The sequence below is a fragment of the Rhinatrema bivittatum genome, chromosome 6 (genome assembly GCF_901001135.1).
Source record: "Rhinatrema bivittatum chromosome 6, aRhiBiv1.1, whole genome shotgun sequence".
Classification (NCBI taxonomy): Eukaryota; Metazoa; Chordata; class Amphibia; order Gymnophiona; family Rhinatrematidae; genus Rhinatrema; species Rhinatrema bivittatum.
The window spans coordinates 242,353,793-242,369,915 of record NC_042620.1 but is presented as its reverse complement, the minus strand read 5'-3'; the positions used below and the strand labels follow the sequence as shown (position 1 = coordinate 242,369,915).

Below are 16,123 nucleotides of genomic sequence, written 5' to 3'. Positions count from 1 at the left end.
TATCTGCGATTTTGTAGTGGGACACCGGCACTTCCAGTACAACCATTCGGCCATGCCTCGGCGCCCCGAGTGTTCACAAAGTGCTTGGCGGTCATAGCAACTCAGTTGCAATGCAGGGGTGTCCATGTCTTCCCATATCTGGATGATTGGCTTCTCAAAAGCCCGTCCAGAGAAGGAGCCCTTCACTCCCTCCACCTGACAGTACGATTGCTCCAGTCACTGGGTTTTCTGATAAATTTTCCGAAATCCCACTTGACCCCATCCCACCAACTTTTCTTCATTGGAGCAGATCTTGACACCACCGTGGCCAAGAGCGTTCCTTCCCAGCGAATGCACAACCATACTATCGAACTTGGTCACCTTCGTCTGCCGCCGGCAGACAGCCTCCACTCGCCTGCTCCTCAAGATGTTGGGACATATGGCATCAACAGTCCACTCCAATGGCCCGCCTAGCCAAGAGGGTCACGTAATGGACTCTAAAGTCCCAGTGGACTCAAGCCACTCAGGAACTCTCAACGGTTGTTCAAATAACCAACCAGCTTAGACTATCCCTCGCTTGGTGGACACGAGACCAACTTGCGCAAAGTCCTTCCCTTCTAGCCACCAGCTGCTCAAGTGACCTTGACTATGGATGCCTCCAACCTAGGCTGGGGAGGCCATGTCAGCGGCATGCAAACTCAGTCTGTGGTCCAGAGCTGAAGCATCCTGCCAGATCAATTTCCTGGAACTCCGAACGATGCGGTATGCCTTATACGCATTCCAGGACTGCCTGTTCAACAAGGTCATTTTGATCCATGAAGCCATGTGGTACCTGACCAAGCAGGTGGGGTACAGGCTCTTACCTGCTTTGTCAAGAGGTAGCGCAGATTTGGGCCTAAGCCCTGTTGCATTCCATGCTACTGCGAGCCACCTACCTAGCGGGCACAGAGAATCTGGCAGACTGCCTCAGCCGGACTTTCCAACCCCACGAGTGGTCCCTACATTCCTCTGTAGCCAGCAGGATCTTCCACTGGTGGGGTCAGCTAGACATTGATCTCTTTGCATCTAATCACAACCGCAAAGTGGAACGATTCTGCTCCCTATATAGGGACCAAAGGACACCAACTCGGGACGCCTTCGCCCAGTCCTGGAGTACGGGTCTGCTATATGCGTATCCTCAGATACAGCTCATCATGAATAGCAAGCCTGTAGCTTGCTATTCATCCATCTGTGAGGACTACCATTCGCCTGGGCACAGCGCCATCCGAACCGCCAGTCCCTGTCCCTGACAGCCTGGAAGTTGAAAGGTTAGTTCTACAATCCCTCGACCTTTCTACTAATGTCTCACAGGTCCTAGTAGCTTCACGAAAGCTGCCTATGCAGAAGTCTTATCAGTCGGAGTGGAAGAGATTCTCCTCATGGTGCACGCAAGAAGGTCTTGACCCCTTCTCCTGCCCCACACCAAAGCTCCTGGACTACCTCTGGCACCTCTCAGAGTCTGGTCTCCAAACTACCTCCGTCCAGGTGCACCTGAGTACCATAGCGGCTTACCATCAAGGAATAGGGGATGCTCCGGAAACCAGACAACCCCTGATAGGCTGCTTCATGAGAGGCTTACTACAGCTAAAACCTCCACTACGTCCCCCTGTTGTGGCCTGGGACCTCAATGTTGTGCTGGCCTGGCTCATTCAGCCTCTGTTCGAGCCCCTGCACTCCTGCGAGCTAAAACACCTCACCTGGAAAGTCCTTTTCCTATTGGCGATTACATCTGCTCGAAGAGTCAGTGAGCTGCAGGCCCTCGTGACATAACTGCCATACACAAGGTTCCTCCATGACAAAGTGGTACTGTGCACTCACCCTAAGACTTTGCCGAAAGTAGTGACTGACTTCCACCTAAATCAGTCCATTATCCTGCCCACCTTTTTCCTGAGACCACACACTCATCCAGGTGAGAGGGCTCTGCATTCCTTGGACTTAAGCGTGCGCTCGCTTTTTATTTAGACTGTACCACAGGCAGTCCACCCAACTCTTCATCTCCTTTGATAAGATTAGACTTGGGGGTTGCAGTGGGCAAGCAGACTCTGTCTACCTGGTTGGCGGACTGTATTGCTTTCTGCTACCAGCAAGCAGGCCTTCCGCTCGAGGGATGAGTAAAGGCGCGCTCTGTACGGGCCATGTCAGCATCAGTAGCACACTTTCGATCAGTGCCTTTTGCCGTCGTCTGCAGGGCCGCAACGTGGAGTTACCTTCGCAGCCCATTACTGTCTGGACTAGAATGGTCGACAAGACAGCATCTTTGACCAGTCTGTCCTATATAATTTGTTTCCAGTGTAGGAACCCAACTCTTCTACCTAGGGCCCAATGTGAGTTTGTCTGCCTCATTGTTGCAAACCACAACCCAGTTGTTGTGCCTGTTGCACATGGTTGGATGCTAGTTGGCCTAGTTTATTTCGGGAGCAGCCTGTAGCTTGCTATTCATCCATCTGTGAGGACTACCATCCTGCTTGTCCTGGGAGAAAGCAGAGTTGCTTACCTGTAATAGGTGTTCTCCCAGGACAGCAAGATGTTAGTCCTCACAAAACCCACCTGCCACCCCGTGAAGTTGGGTTCACTTTCGTTTCATTTTATTTTTCCCTCGTACTTTGCTATAAAACGAGACTGAAGGGGACCTCGTGTGGCCACAAGGTTAGTGGCATGCTGGGCATGTTCTGTGTGCCTGTCAAAGTTCTAGAAATTTTGACAAAAGTGTTCCATGAGAGAGGGCTCCATCTGTGAGGGCTAACATCCTGCTGTTTTGGGAGAACACCTGTTACAGGTAAGCAACTCTGCTTTTTGGCCAAAATTCAAAACACTATGAGGTGCAGACCTAACGCTGCCCATTCCTTCGCAAATACAACCCCAACAGTAAAGTATGGAGGTGGCAGCAGCATGTTGTGGGGATGCTTTTCCTCAGCAGGGACTAGCCATCTTCTTAAAACTGAAGGATGGATGGATGGTGCAACATGCAGGGAGATGCTGCAAGACAACCTGCTTCAGTCTGCTAAAAAAAACAAACCAAAAACTTTAAACAAGACAATGATCCCAAGCACAAGGCGAAAGCAACACAGGAGTGATTTGAACAAAAAATGAATGTTCTACAATGGCCAAGTCGGAGTCCGGATCTCAATCCAATTGAGAATCTGTGGCACTGTTCGAAAATTGCGGTCCATAATCGTCATCCAACCAACCTGAACAATCTGGAGCAAATCTCCTGGGAAGAATGGACAAAAATCATTTCCAGTGTGCAAAGCCAGCAGATTCTTACCCCAACAGACTTACAGCTGCTATTGCATTAAAAATTGGCTCTTCCAAGTACTAGTCTGAAGGGATTGACTACTTTGGCAAACAGCATTTTTCAGTGTTTAATTTTATTTTACAAAAAATGCAGAGAAATAATGAATTTTGACTTTGAAAATTTGCTTTAAGAGCATACTGGTTTGCAATAAACATACTGTCTGTCACGATCTGTAAGTGTAATTTTAATCCACAAAATCTGCTGACTTTTTAGGGGGTTGAATATTTTTGCAAGCCCACTGTATTAACATGCTCGTGCTGTCCCTGGCAGATGCTGCTAGTTCAGAAACGACAAATACATCATTAGGACTTGGGAGTGTTTCCTCTCCTAGTCAGCCTAAGTACACATTTTGTATGACCAAAAAATGCACTAGTGTGGTCTTACGTTTTTAAAAACATTGTGTGTGAAAGTAAAATTAATAAATAAAAACCCATGTTAAAGAGAGTTCAGTGTGCCTGGTAAATTGATATTTAATGGTTACCTGGAAAGAGCTATACTAGGCACGGAATTAAATTTGAGATGGGCAAAGAGGTTCAAATTAAAAATGAACTGTGGAATGTTTTAATGATCAGTTTAACCTGGATGGGCCTTATAAATTATAAATCTGAGCCAGTTGGAGATTGTCAAATCACCTTTTTTGCCTGGTTCAGATGCACTGAATATTTGCATAAATCAAATCTAGTAAGAATAAATGCTGGGCTTTTTGAAAGTGGAGCAGAGATTGTGGTTCAGTTTTGTAGGTTGAGAGCTTTTGTGGTTTCTTGCCTACCTTTGATTTGTAAACTTTTATTAGAAGCATGTAAAGACCAGAGAGATGAGGGAGAGGGTCCCCTTCAGTCTAGTGTTCTGATGTTTCAGTTCTCTTCTCTTTCTAAGAAAAATATCCATACTTTATTTGTGTTTTCCACTTTTGAGACATGGGAGCATCTTCAAAGTTTTATTGCATTTTTTTTTTTTTACAGCTTTAATATAATGGATTGCCAGTTTATAGTCATTTTATTTATCAGCTGTGCATTAGACCCCCAAATGTACTAATTTTTTTACTGCCTCTGATTAGTGTAGCTGCTGGTGGTTCTTTTACACTGTAGCTGATGGGAGAAGAGTCACTTTATTCTACTTGTAAATAACTGCATAATATGAAACTTTAGCACTTTACTGATTTCTAATAAGTGTGCTGCATACTATACATCAGTGCAAGTTAAATGCATGATCAATGAAAGTCTGAGAAAGCAAAAACTTGATTTAAAAAAAAAAAATTCTTACATGGTCATTGACCTGTTTGGTAACATACATCTTTCTACATTCTAACAAATGTGTGTTGAAAGTGAAAATGAAGCAGCATGCTGGAATATTGTCATATTTGAGGAAAATATAAAAAAATGCCACAGGATGTTAAATCATCCCTACTCTACATATATATACACCTTGCAGCTCTTGGCTGATACTTAAGACAAGAATTGAGTCCCAATTTAAGACCTTATCTCTGTATGAAGTATCAATTTATATTGTTAGTCATCTATTCAGGACCTGTTCCTTTGTGTGAGCAGAGTATACAACTTTACTTTCAGATGCTTCATATGGAGGGGTGTTTTAAGCTTTGTTATATATATTAGCTGCTGTTCACAACTAACAGTCTCTGATTTTATTTTACAGGGTACAAAGTTATGGATAATAATGGAATATTTAGGTGGAGGATCAGCTTTAGATCTTGTAAGTATGTTATGTGTTTTATTTTTAAATTGGTAAGAGTAAAAGTAAATACAGTATTCCTAGTATTCCATCAGCACTAAAAATGTATGTTCCTTGCAGTTCTAAAGATCATATAGCTCATCTTGATTTAGGAGACAGTTTAAAGAGGAGCAGGCGGCTGAGGTCTGTTGCTTCCTGATGTGAGTTCCAGTAGAACAAAAAAACTCAAAATATGATGGTATAAGCACCGTAAGGCCCATCCAGTCTGTCCAGTTTACTTTATAAGAACATAAGTCCTATGCTGGTCAGACCAATAGTCCAAGCCTGGAAGCACCCAGCACATCTGTGGGAAGATCCCTTCCCCATTGCCCACTTCCAGACACAAGTGGTGATCCTTCCATTTCTGTCTGGCTGCTAATTGTTAATGCACCTTTCCTCCATAAACCTGTCCAAATTTATTTTTTAAACCCAGTTATTAATCTTGACCACATTCTCTGGCAACAAAATCCAGAGCTTAATTTGTGTTGACTGAAAAAATGGTTGCTTAAATTTTATTTTTGAATCAGCTACCACTTAAATGGCATGCCCCCTGGTTCTAGTACTGTTTAAAAGGGTAAATAACCATAACCTAGTAACCTGTTCCATACCACTCATGATTCTATAAATGCTTGTTATATCTCTTTTGTCATCTCTTCTCCAAACAGAGGAGTCCTAACTATAAAGGTATCATTCCATCTCCTTATTTTTGTTGCCATGCTGGGTCAGACCAAGGATCCATCAAGCCCAGCATCCTGTTTCCAACAGTGGCCAATCCAGGCTACAAGTACCCGGCAAGTACCCAAAAACTAAGTTTTCCTAGCATGTTGCAGATGGACTCAGGACCAATGGGTATAGTGTACTCCTGATAGCAGTTGGAGATGGATCAGATTTCAATCTGACGTCAGCCCCAGTACATATACTCCTGCAGGAAGTGCAGCACTTCAGTATTTTCCGTCTCCATAGCAGTTAGGGACTCTATGCACGCTCGCACAGCGTTAGAGTAATTTCACCAAAGAAAACCAAAAGAATAAGAAGAAATCTTACCTCTACAGACGAACCCCGCTCTCCTGCAGTGACACCCATTGGGTCCCTCCCCCAGTTGAGAATTCCCGAGGTGATTTCCGCGATCCTTCGGAGGTAAGCCTCGGACCGGCGGCCGACCCTCGGCGGGGACCTAGCCCCTGATATCAGGTGAGGCTGAGAGGCAGCGGGTGCAACCTCGAGCTCGGCAGTGAAGGTATTTTCCCTCTCCCCCCCCCCCCCCCCCACAGCCGGAGACCGACCGGAACGAGTCCGGGAAACGCCGGGAGAAGGTAAGGTAGAAATCTAATTTAAAAGTCTCCGGTCCCTGAAGCTCGAGGAGTCGCACAAGCGGCTGTATTTTACGCGCACAAGCCATGGCACCACCAGAAAAGAAACTCAAGGCTCAGGGCCTTTGCCCAGCATGCCACATTAGAGCTGCACAGCATGAGGAGGCCATGGCCCTGTGTATACAGTGCGAAGAGGCCCTAGGGGATCCAACTCATGGCCCTCCCCAGCTGGTACCGGGTTCCAGCCTCTCGAACAGTACACCGGACCTAGCATTGCACAGCGGGACCCCCCCCCCCCCTCAAACAGGGCTCCCCAGGGACAAGGCGCCCCTTAGTCTAGACCCAGCATCTATCTCCTGGGTGGAATTCTTCAAAGGTCTGCATATTTTCGTCCACATGCTTCCAGGGCCTCCTATAATACAGCCACAAGCTCCACCAGAGGATCTCAACATCCCAGGCCCCACCTTCGGGGACACAGACAACTCTGAGGACTCAGAACCCCTGGAGGAAGGGGAACTCCCTCCGGGGACAGAGCCCCACCGAACCATGAGACGCTTCTTCACCAAGGACGAGCTTCCAGACCTGGTCACACACAGCTTAAAAGAGCTTGCTATCCTGGGCACAAGTGCCTCAGGGGAACCTAAGACAAACCCCCTACTAGAGGGACTCCATCAGACCTCCCGTCATTTCCCACTATTACAAGCTGTCCAGCAACTAATTGACCTGGAATGGGAAACCCTGGAAACTACATTCAAAGGGGAGGGCGTGCTCTGGCAGCCATGTACCCTCTGGACCCAGCCGCCAAAGATCTCCTGGCATGTCCGAAAGTGGATGACATGGTCTGCGTGGTCTCGAAGCGCACTACTATCCCAGTGGAGGGAGGAGCAGCACTCAAGGATGCTCAAGACAGACGTCTGGAATCTATTCTCAAACAGTCCTTTGACGTCTCACCTATGTCTCTACAGATCACGGCCTGCTGTGCCGTGGTGACATGCGCCTGCTTATCACAGACCAGGAACAACACTCCTGGGGAAGCCCTGGAACCAGCAGTATCATTCCTCGCGGATGCTGCTTCTGATCTGGTGCGCACTGCAGCTAGAGGAGTGTCATCCGCCGTGGCAGCCAGAAGACAACTCTGGCTCCGAAACTGGTCAGCCAACGCCTCTTCCAAAACGAGACTCATAAGGATGCCCTTAAAGGGAACCCTCCTGTTCGGAAGCGAACTAGAGAGACTAGCCAACAAATGGGGCGAGTCCCCACTGCCTCGGCTACCAGAGGACAGGAATAAGAGAAACCAGCGACCCTTCCCCCGAACTTCCAGGGGCAGAGGATCACAGTGCTTCAACCCATATAGAAGCACATATCAAGTGACCCGCCCTGCAGGCTGGAGCCAGTCCTTTCAGAACAAGCACAAGAAAAGGGGAGCCAGCTCGGGCACAGGCCCCAGCCACACCCCACAATGAAAATCAGCTGACCCATTCAAAGGAGGAAGCCATAGGGGGCAGGCTTGCCCTATTCTACCAATAATGGGTCGAGATAACTTTGGACAAGTGGGTCCTACCCATCATTCAAGAGGGATATTACCTGGATTTTCACCACCTCCCTCCGGACAGGTTAGTGGAATGCCCCTGCCACAACCCTTCCAAGAGGATGGCAGTGGAAGCTACACTGACCAGATTACTAGCCTTAGAGGCGCTAACACTGGTGCCTCCACAACAAGTAAATACTGGACATTATTCCATCTATTTTATCATTCCCAAGAAAGAAGGAACATTCGGGCCCATCCTGGGTCTCAAGTCGGTCAACCGTCACCTGAAGATTTCTCGCTTCCGCATGGAAACCCTATTCTCGGTAATAAGGGCGATACAACCGGGAGAGTTCCTTACATCCCTGGATCTGTCGGAAGCCTACCTACACATTCCAATTCATCAAGAGCATCAGCGTTTTCTATGCTTCATGATCCTGGACCATCACTACCAGTGCCGGGCACTACCATTCAGTTTAGCCACAGCACCCCGGACGTTCACCAAGATCATAGTGGTGGTGGCAGCAACACTGAGGAAGGAAGGAATCCGCGTACACCCTTACATAGACGATTGGCTGATCAGGGCGAAACCCCCAGAGGAAAGCCACCAGGCGACCAACAGAGTCAAAACGCTACTGGAGAGCTTTGGGTGGGTAGTCAACACAAACGAGCTGTCTGCAGCCCTCCCAATCTTTAGAATACTTGGGAGTCCGGTTCGACACCAAAGGTCACCCTGACACAGACAAGAAGATCGAAATTGACCCAGTTGTGAACCCTGTTGAGTGAGCTTCGCCCCACAGCATGGGATTACCTACAGGTCCTCTGCCTCATGGCATCCACACTGGAAGTAGTGCCATGGGTAAGAGCTCATATGAGACCCCTACAGCGCTCACTACTATCACGATGGAATCCACTGTCCCAGAACTACACCATACACCTTCAGCTCCTGGAGCCAACTATGATGGTGGCTACAAGAAGACCATCTGAGCCAGGGAGCGAGACTATCCTTACCATCCTGGATCCTGCTCACCACTGACGCCAGCCTACGAGAATGGGGAGCACACTGCCAGGAGTTGACCACTCAGGGACAATGGAACAAAGAAGAGTCGGGGTGGAACATCAATCTCCTAGAGGCCCGGGCAGTCAGATTAGCCTGCCTATGGTTCAGTCACAGACTCCGAGTCAAGTCAGTCAGAGTAATGTTGGACAACAGTGGCCTACATCAACCGCCAGGGAGGAACCAGAAGCCAACAGGTGTTTCTGGAAATAGACCTCCTAATGTCATGGGCGGAAGCGAACCTTCAAGAGATCTCGGCCGTCCACATCGCCGGGAAAGACAACGTCGCTGCGGATTACTTCAGCAGAGAAAGTCTAGACCCAGATGAATGGAGGCTGTCAACCACAGCATTCCAATTGATAGTAAACCATTGGGGAACGGTTGGGGAGCACCAACCATGGACCTCCTGGCAAGCCGGTCCAACGCCCAAGTGCCCAGCTTCTTCAGCCGCAGGCGGGAACCCCAGGCCCAGGGAATCGATATCCTGGTATAGACCTGGCCACAGGAGACTCTGTTATACGCCTTCCCGCTGTGGTCCCTATTGGGCGCAATCATCCACAAGATAGAACACCACAGGGGACCAGTATTTCTAGTGGCCCCAGACTGGCCAAGAAGACCGTGGTATGCAGACATGCGAAGACTGCTGAGAGGTGCCCCCTCCCTCTACCTCCACACAGAGACCTGCTCCAACAAGGACCGATCCTCCATGAGGATTCAGCTCTATTCTCTCTTACGGTCTGGCCATTGAGAGGACTCGCCTGAGGAAGAGCGGATACTCGGGGGCAGTAATTGACACCCTACTCTGAGCACGCAAGTTCTCCACATCCCTAACATTCACAAGGATTTGGAGAGTATGCGAAGTCTGGTGCAAGGACTGCAACATCGTTCCACGCTCAGTCAAAATTCCGGCAGTTTTGGGATTCCTGCAGAACAGACTACAGAAAGGATTGTCTCTCAACTCCGTCAAGGTACAGGTGGCCACATTGTCATGCTACGGAACCAAGAGCGAGAGCGGTAGCATAGCCTCTCACCTGGATGTCTCCCACTTTCTGAAAGGAGTCAAGCAGATCCGACCATTCTTAAAGTGGCCGGTGTCTCTTTGGAACCTCAACCTGGTCCTGGATTTCTTAGCAGGAGCCTCTTTCAGGCCTCTTCGCGGCCTGTCTCTCAGACTATTAAAATTGAAGACAGCCTTCCTAGTGGCAGTCTGTTCGGCTCGCCGTATCTGAGCTACAAGCTCTGTCCTGCCGGGAGCCATTGCTCAGACTCACCATCCAGATATGTACAGTTCCGTCGCAAGATGAGCATAAGTCTACGCCAACTCAACTTCGGCAGACTCCTAGTCCGATACCTGGAGAGGTCTGAATCCATACGAAAGACAGACCATTTATTCGTCCTTCACAGCAGGAAGAAGCAAGGGGAAGCGACCTCGCGAGCAACCATAGCCCACTGGATCAAAGAAGTCATCAAGGCGGCCTACGTAGAAGCAGGCAAGCCACCGCCTTTACAAGTCAAGGCCCATTCCACTAGAGCCCAGGCTGTATCCTGGGCAGAAACCAAGATGCTGTCACCCGCCGAGATCTGTCGGGCGGCGACATGGTCCTCCATCCATACCTTCACCAGGTTTTACCACTTGGATGTTCAGGCTCGAGAGGACACAGCATTTGCAAGGGCAGTACTAAGTGGGTCATGGGCAGCCTCCCACCCGGTTCGGGAGTAGCTTTTATACATCCCATTGGTTCTGAGTCCATCTGCTACACGCTAGGAAATGGAGAAATACCTGATAATTTCCTGATAATTACCTGATAATTTCGTTTTCCTTAGTGTAGACAGATGGACTCAGCATCCCACCCATGGCTGCCGTTATTCATGGAATTCTCGAGGGACATCACAGAAAGCAAGTGATTCACGGCTAAATCATGCTTTCCTCCAACTAGAACACCCATCCTACCGGGTGTCGACGTTTCTCGGTTGAGGGCACTGGCGGTCTCCAGCTATAACCAATTCAACCAGTTCAAGTTAATTAAGTTAACCAAGTTATAAAAGTTAATCAAGTTAGTCAAATTAGTCAGTCATACATATATCCACAATTGCTTTTCGAGGAGAATACTGAGGTGCTGCACTTCCTGCAGGGGTATATGTACTGGGGCTGACGTCAGATTGAAATCTGATCCGTCTCCAACTGCTATCAGGAGTACACTATACCCATTGGTCCTGAATCTATCTGTCTACACTAAGGAAAATGAAATTATCAGATAAGTAATTTCTCCAATATCTCACGCTACTGATTCTAGTAATAGTGGCTATTTTCTAAGTCACCTTGATTAATAGGTAATACAAGCATATGAATTTTTGTACACTCTGTTAAACATCGAAACTTTGTAAATCATTGTGATGGTGAAACCGAACGATGGTATATAAAACTCGATAAATAAAAATAAATAAATAATTGACTTATCCTCCAAGAAGTTATCCACACCTTTTTAAACCCAGCTACACTAACTGCACTAACCACATCATCTGGCAACAAATTCCAGAGTTTAATTGTGCTTGAGTGAGAGAGAATTTTCTCTGATTAGTTTTAAATGTTCTACATGCTAACTTCATGGAGTGCCCCCTAGTCCTATTATCTGAAAGAGTAAATAACCGATTCACATTTACCCGTTCTAGACCTCTCATGATTTTAAAGATCTCTATCATATCCCCCCTCAACTGTCTCTTCTCCAAGCTGGACAGCCTTAACCTCTTTTATTTCCTCATAGGGAAGCAGTTCCATCTCATTTATCATTTTGTCGCCCTTCTCTGTACCTTCTCCATCACAACTATATCTTTCTTGAGATGTGGTGACCAGAATTGTACACAATACTCAAGGTGAGTGCGGTCTCACCATGAAGCGATAGAAGCATTATGACATTCTCCATTTTATTCACCATTCTCTTCTTAATAATTCCTAATATTGTTTGCTTTTTTGACTGCCACAGCACACTGAGCCGACGATTTGAAAGTATTATCCACTATGACGCCTAGATCTCTTTCCTGGGTGGTAGCTCCTAATATGGAACCTAACACTGTGTAACTACAGCATGGGTTATTTTTCCCTATATGCAATACCTTGCACTTATCCACATTAAATTTCATCTGCCATTTGGATGCCCAATTTTCCAGTCTCACAAGGTCGTCCTGCAGTTTATCACATCCGCTTGTGATTTAACTGCTCTGAATAATTTTGTATCATCTGCTGATTTGATTACCTCACTTGTCTTATTCCTTTCCAGATCATTTATAAATATATTGAAAAGCATGGGTCCTAGTACAGATCCTTGAGGCAGTCCACTGTATACCCCTTTTCACTGTTTCCTGTCCAGTTTGTTAATCCATGAAAGGACATTACCACCTATCTCGTGACTTTTTACTTTTTCTTAGAAGCCTCTCATGAGGAACTTTGTCAAATGCCTTCTGAAAATAGAAATACACTACATTCACCGGTTCACCTATATCTACATGTTTATTAACCCCTTCAAAAAAGTGAAACAGATTTGTGAGGCAAGACTTGCCTTGGGTAAAGCCATGCTGACTTTGTTCCATTAAACTATGTATTTCTATATGTTCTGTAATTTTGATCTTTAGAACACTTTCCACTATTTTTCCTGGCACTGAAATCAGGCTAACCGGTTTGTAGTTTCCAGGATCGCCCGTGGAGCCCTTTTTAAATATTGGGGTTACATTAGCCACCCTCCTGTCTTCAGATACAATGGATGATTTTAATGATAGGTTACAAATTTTAACTAATAGATCTGAAATTTCATTTTTGAATTCCTTCAGAACCCTGGGGTTTATATTTATACCCCTGCTGTATCTTTTTGAGATGAGTTGACCAGAACTGTACACAATATTCAAGGTATGGTCATACCATAGATCTGTAGAGGTACTCCAAAGTCCTTTTCCTGGGTAGTAAGTACTACTATGGAACCCAGCATTGTGTACATATAAGAGGGTAATTTTATAACTGTGCAAGTAGTGGTAAAGTCTGATACCTTTTATGCACAGACTTTTCCCTGAATTTTCAAAGCCCATAAGTTAACCAACTTGCTAGGCATGCAGTCCTGCTGCTGGTGCCAAATTTTAAAAAGGAGATAGAGAAACTTCTAAACTAGACTATGGGGAAAGCAGATAGTCATTCTCAGCATGGTTAATGGTGACAGTGGCAGTTAAAGCCAAAAGTACGTCTTCCAAAAATGGAAAGCAGATCCAAATGAAGAAAATGGGAAAGAGCGTAAGTACTGGCAAGTTAGATGTAAATCGGTAGCAAGACTGGAGCCGGTAAGGGAATCAGATGGGATGCTAGATGACTGAAGAGTAAAAGGAGTTCTCAGGAAGAACACGGAAATAGAAAAACTAAATACATTTTTTTTTAAACATAGAGATGATGGCAGAAAATGACCTATGGGCCATCCAGTCTGCCGAGCAAGTAATGGTAGTTTCTATTGAGCCATAGAAGTCCCCCATTCTTATCAGTTTCCCAAGCCGTCAAAGTCGGGGCCCTTGTTGGTTGCTGTTAGTCCATATTGTCGGATACCTTCTGCCATAGAAGCAGAGAGTACTGTTGGAGTTGATCAAGACTTTCAGGCTTATTGGTTAAGGGTAGTAACAGCAGCTTCAGCAAGTTACCCCTATGTCTATTTTACCCAGACTGTAAAATTCAGTGTCCTCCTTATTTACAGGCCGATACAGTAAAGTGCGGCCACGGTTACCCTGCTTCTAACCCGCTTTGTACCTACAATTTTGCCGCGTAAGTCCAACCCGCGATTCACTATCCCTTTTAACCCATCCTTACAGCTTCTTGAAATCAACAGGTAACCCTTTCCGCCCACGGCATGTATATGAGATGTAAACGATCGGATTAGCTATTCCCTCCAATCCAGTAACGTGCGCCCCGATTATCGCCTTTTTAACCTGCAGTTTTGCCGCGTGTTTAACCTGATAATTTACCGCCTACTCTTACCCCTGCGTTAGTGTGGAGCGTCAGGGAAGCCCGAGCAGAGAGAGACGAAATTTCACGGGCAAACTTTCCTGAGGCTTCAGCAGCCCGGGGCGGATCGGGCGCTCCCCATGCGAGGCGGCTTCCAGCAGCCCCCGCTGGCGAAGGTGCATGTGCGCATGCAAATGATTGCTTCACTGCCTGACCCCCTCATCCCCCGGGACAAAACCTTTAGAGGAGCCAGGATCGAGCAAACTTTCCCCCAGCCCCCGCTCACCTGCCCTGGTCGCGTCCATGGGTGCCGGTCTCCCGTGCGGGCGCGCTGACAGCTCCGGAGCAGCCCCAGTCCTCTCTCCCCTCCTCCCGGGGGCAGCTGGCGGCGAGAGCGGCTTCAGCAGCCCGGGGCGGATCGGGTGCTCCCCATGCGAGGCGGCTTCCAGCAGCCCTCGCCGGCGAAGGTGCATGAGCACACGCCGTGACCTGAGCACCCGGCTGGACGTCCGAGGTCACGGCGTGCGCTCATGCACGTACAGGCGGGCGTTCATGCACATTCGCCGACGGGGACTGCTGGAAGCCACGCCTCGCATGGGGAGCGCCCGATCCGCCCCGGGCTGCTGCTGAAGCCGCTCGGGAGGAGGGGAGAGAGGACTGGGGCTGCTCCGGAGTTGCCAGCGCGCCCGCACGGGAGACCGGCACCCATGGATGCGGCCAGGGCAGGTGAGTGTGGGCTGGGGGAAAGTTTGCCCGATCCTGGCTCCTCTAAAGGTCTTGTCCCAGGGGGTGAGGGGGCCAGGCAGTGAAGCAATCATTTGCACAGGACAACAAAACAAACTGACCAGCCCTTCCCTGTACGTACCAGGATCAGTCCAGACTGCTGGGTTATGCCTCCCCTCCAGCAGATGGAGTCAGAGAGAAAACTGAAAGCACCTCCCAGATATACTGGTGTGCCACCTGCTATCCTTCAGTATTTCCTCTGACTCCAGCAGATTGAGAGACATAACCTGCGGTCCTGTCTATCCTGACAAAAAATCTTTCAGGTGTCATTTACTAATTATTACTTGTTAGTTATACTGTCTAGATCAATTAGTTGGTTCTCTAACTAGTTTACAAAAAAAAAAAAAAAAAAGAGTTTTGGTTTATTTCGTTTCTTGTCCCTTTTTCTGGTTCAGCGCAGCGTGTTATTCACTGCAGCATAGAGGCAGGCTGTGAGAGCATTGCTCTCATTCTTTTTCCCGGTGTTGTGTCCCTTTTGGTCCGGGGGAAAGCCTACTGGTGGTCCGGTCACCCTCCCCCATCTATCTCTGCTTCATTCCAGGTGTTTTAACCTGAAGAGGGCCTTGTTTATTTGTAAAAAAAAAAAAAAAAAAGTTAATTAAATTTAGAATTAAAGATTAAGGACCCGTAAGCCCTGTTGGAAACAGGCTGCGGTCCGTTGTAGCCCTAGCCTGCCGCGCTGACCGGGGACTCCGGAGGGGGTGAGGTTTCTTCACCCAGCGAATTTGCCAGTCGCAGCGACAGCTTTTTTGGCGCGAATTTACTGCTCCCAGACCCAGCTACTTACTTTTGGGCGCCCTTTTCTGCAGCTTCAGGATGCCCCGATCTTCGGCCTGCACGGCCTGTGGCAAGACGGGGGCGCGACTCTCTCCAGGGAGGGTCTCTGCTCCCACTGCATTCCCGGGGGCGAGGGACCCTCCCGGGGGCCGAGCGCAGCCCGCAGCACGGCTTCTCGTCCTTCCTCGGAGCGATTAGGCAGGCTGGCAGCCGCGCGGTCCTTAGCCCCGCCTCCCACTGTTAGGGAGCCGGCGGCCATTTTGACCGCGCGGCAGCCTGCTGATTCGGCATCGGAGGAGGAGGATTTTTCTTTTAACTCTCCTCCTGCCCTAAGCCCGTGCCGTGAGTCGGATTTGGAGGCTCCTCGAGCCCCTCCCCCTCGGGACCAGCCCGCGGGGGGATCCAACAAAAGGAAAGTGCCTTTTTCTTCCCAATTTGTCTTGTTAATGCATCAGGCGTTTTTAGACGCGGAGGCAGGCTGGGAGCCGGATGAACCCCCTCCCCCTACGGTCCCCAGAGTTCCCCTGAGCAAGACCGGTCTGGGTCTCAGGACAAAGTGGGGGGTTCGGATGCTGCTAGAATTTATTCCCTAGGGGGAAAGGGAGGTCCGGGAGCTCCGGATTTTACCCAGGGGTCTCCGGATGGCACATGGTCTCCGGAT

General features: G+C 48.2%; 1 protein-coding gene across 1 annotated transcript in view; it reads left to right on the top strand.

Moving 5' to 3' along the window:
* STK26 (serine/threonine kinase 26) overlaps positions 1-16,123 on the top strand; it is a 235,924-nt gene that overhangs the window by 103,615 nt on the left and 116,186 nt on the right. The window contains exon 3 of the mRNA XM_029606686.1: positions 4,967-5,023. Coding sequence (XP_029462546.1) covers positions 4,967-5,023 — 57 coding nt within the window. The remainder of the gene's footprint in view (positions 1-4,966; positions 5,024-16,123) is intronic.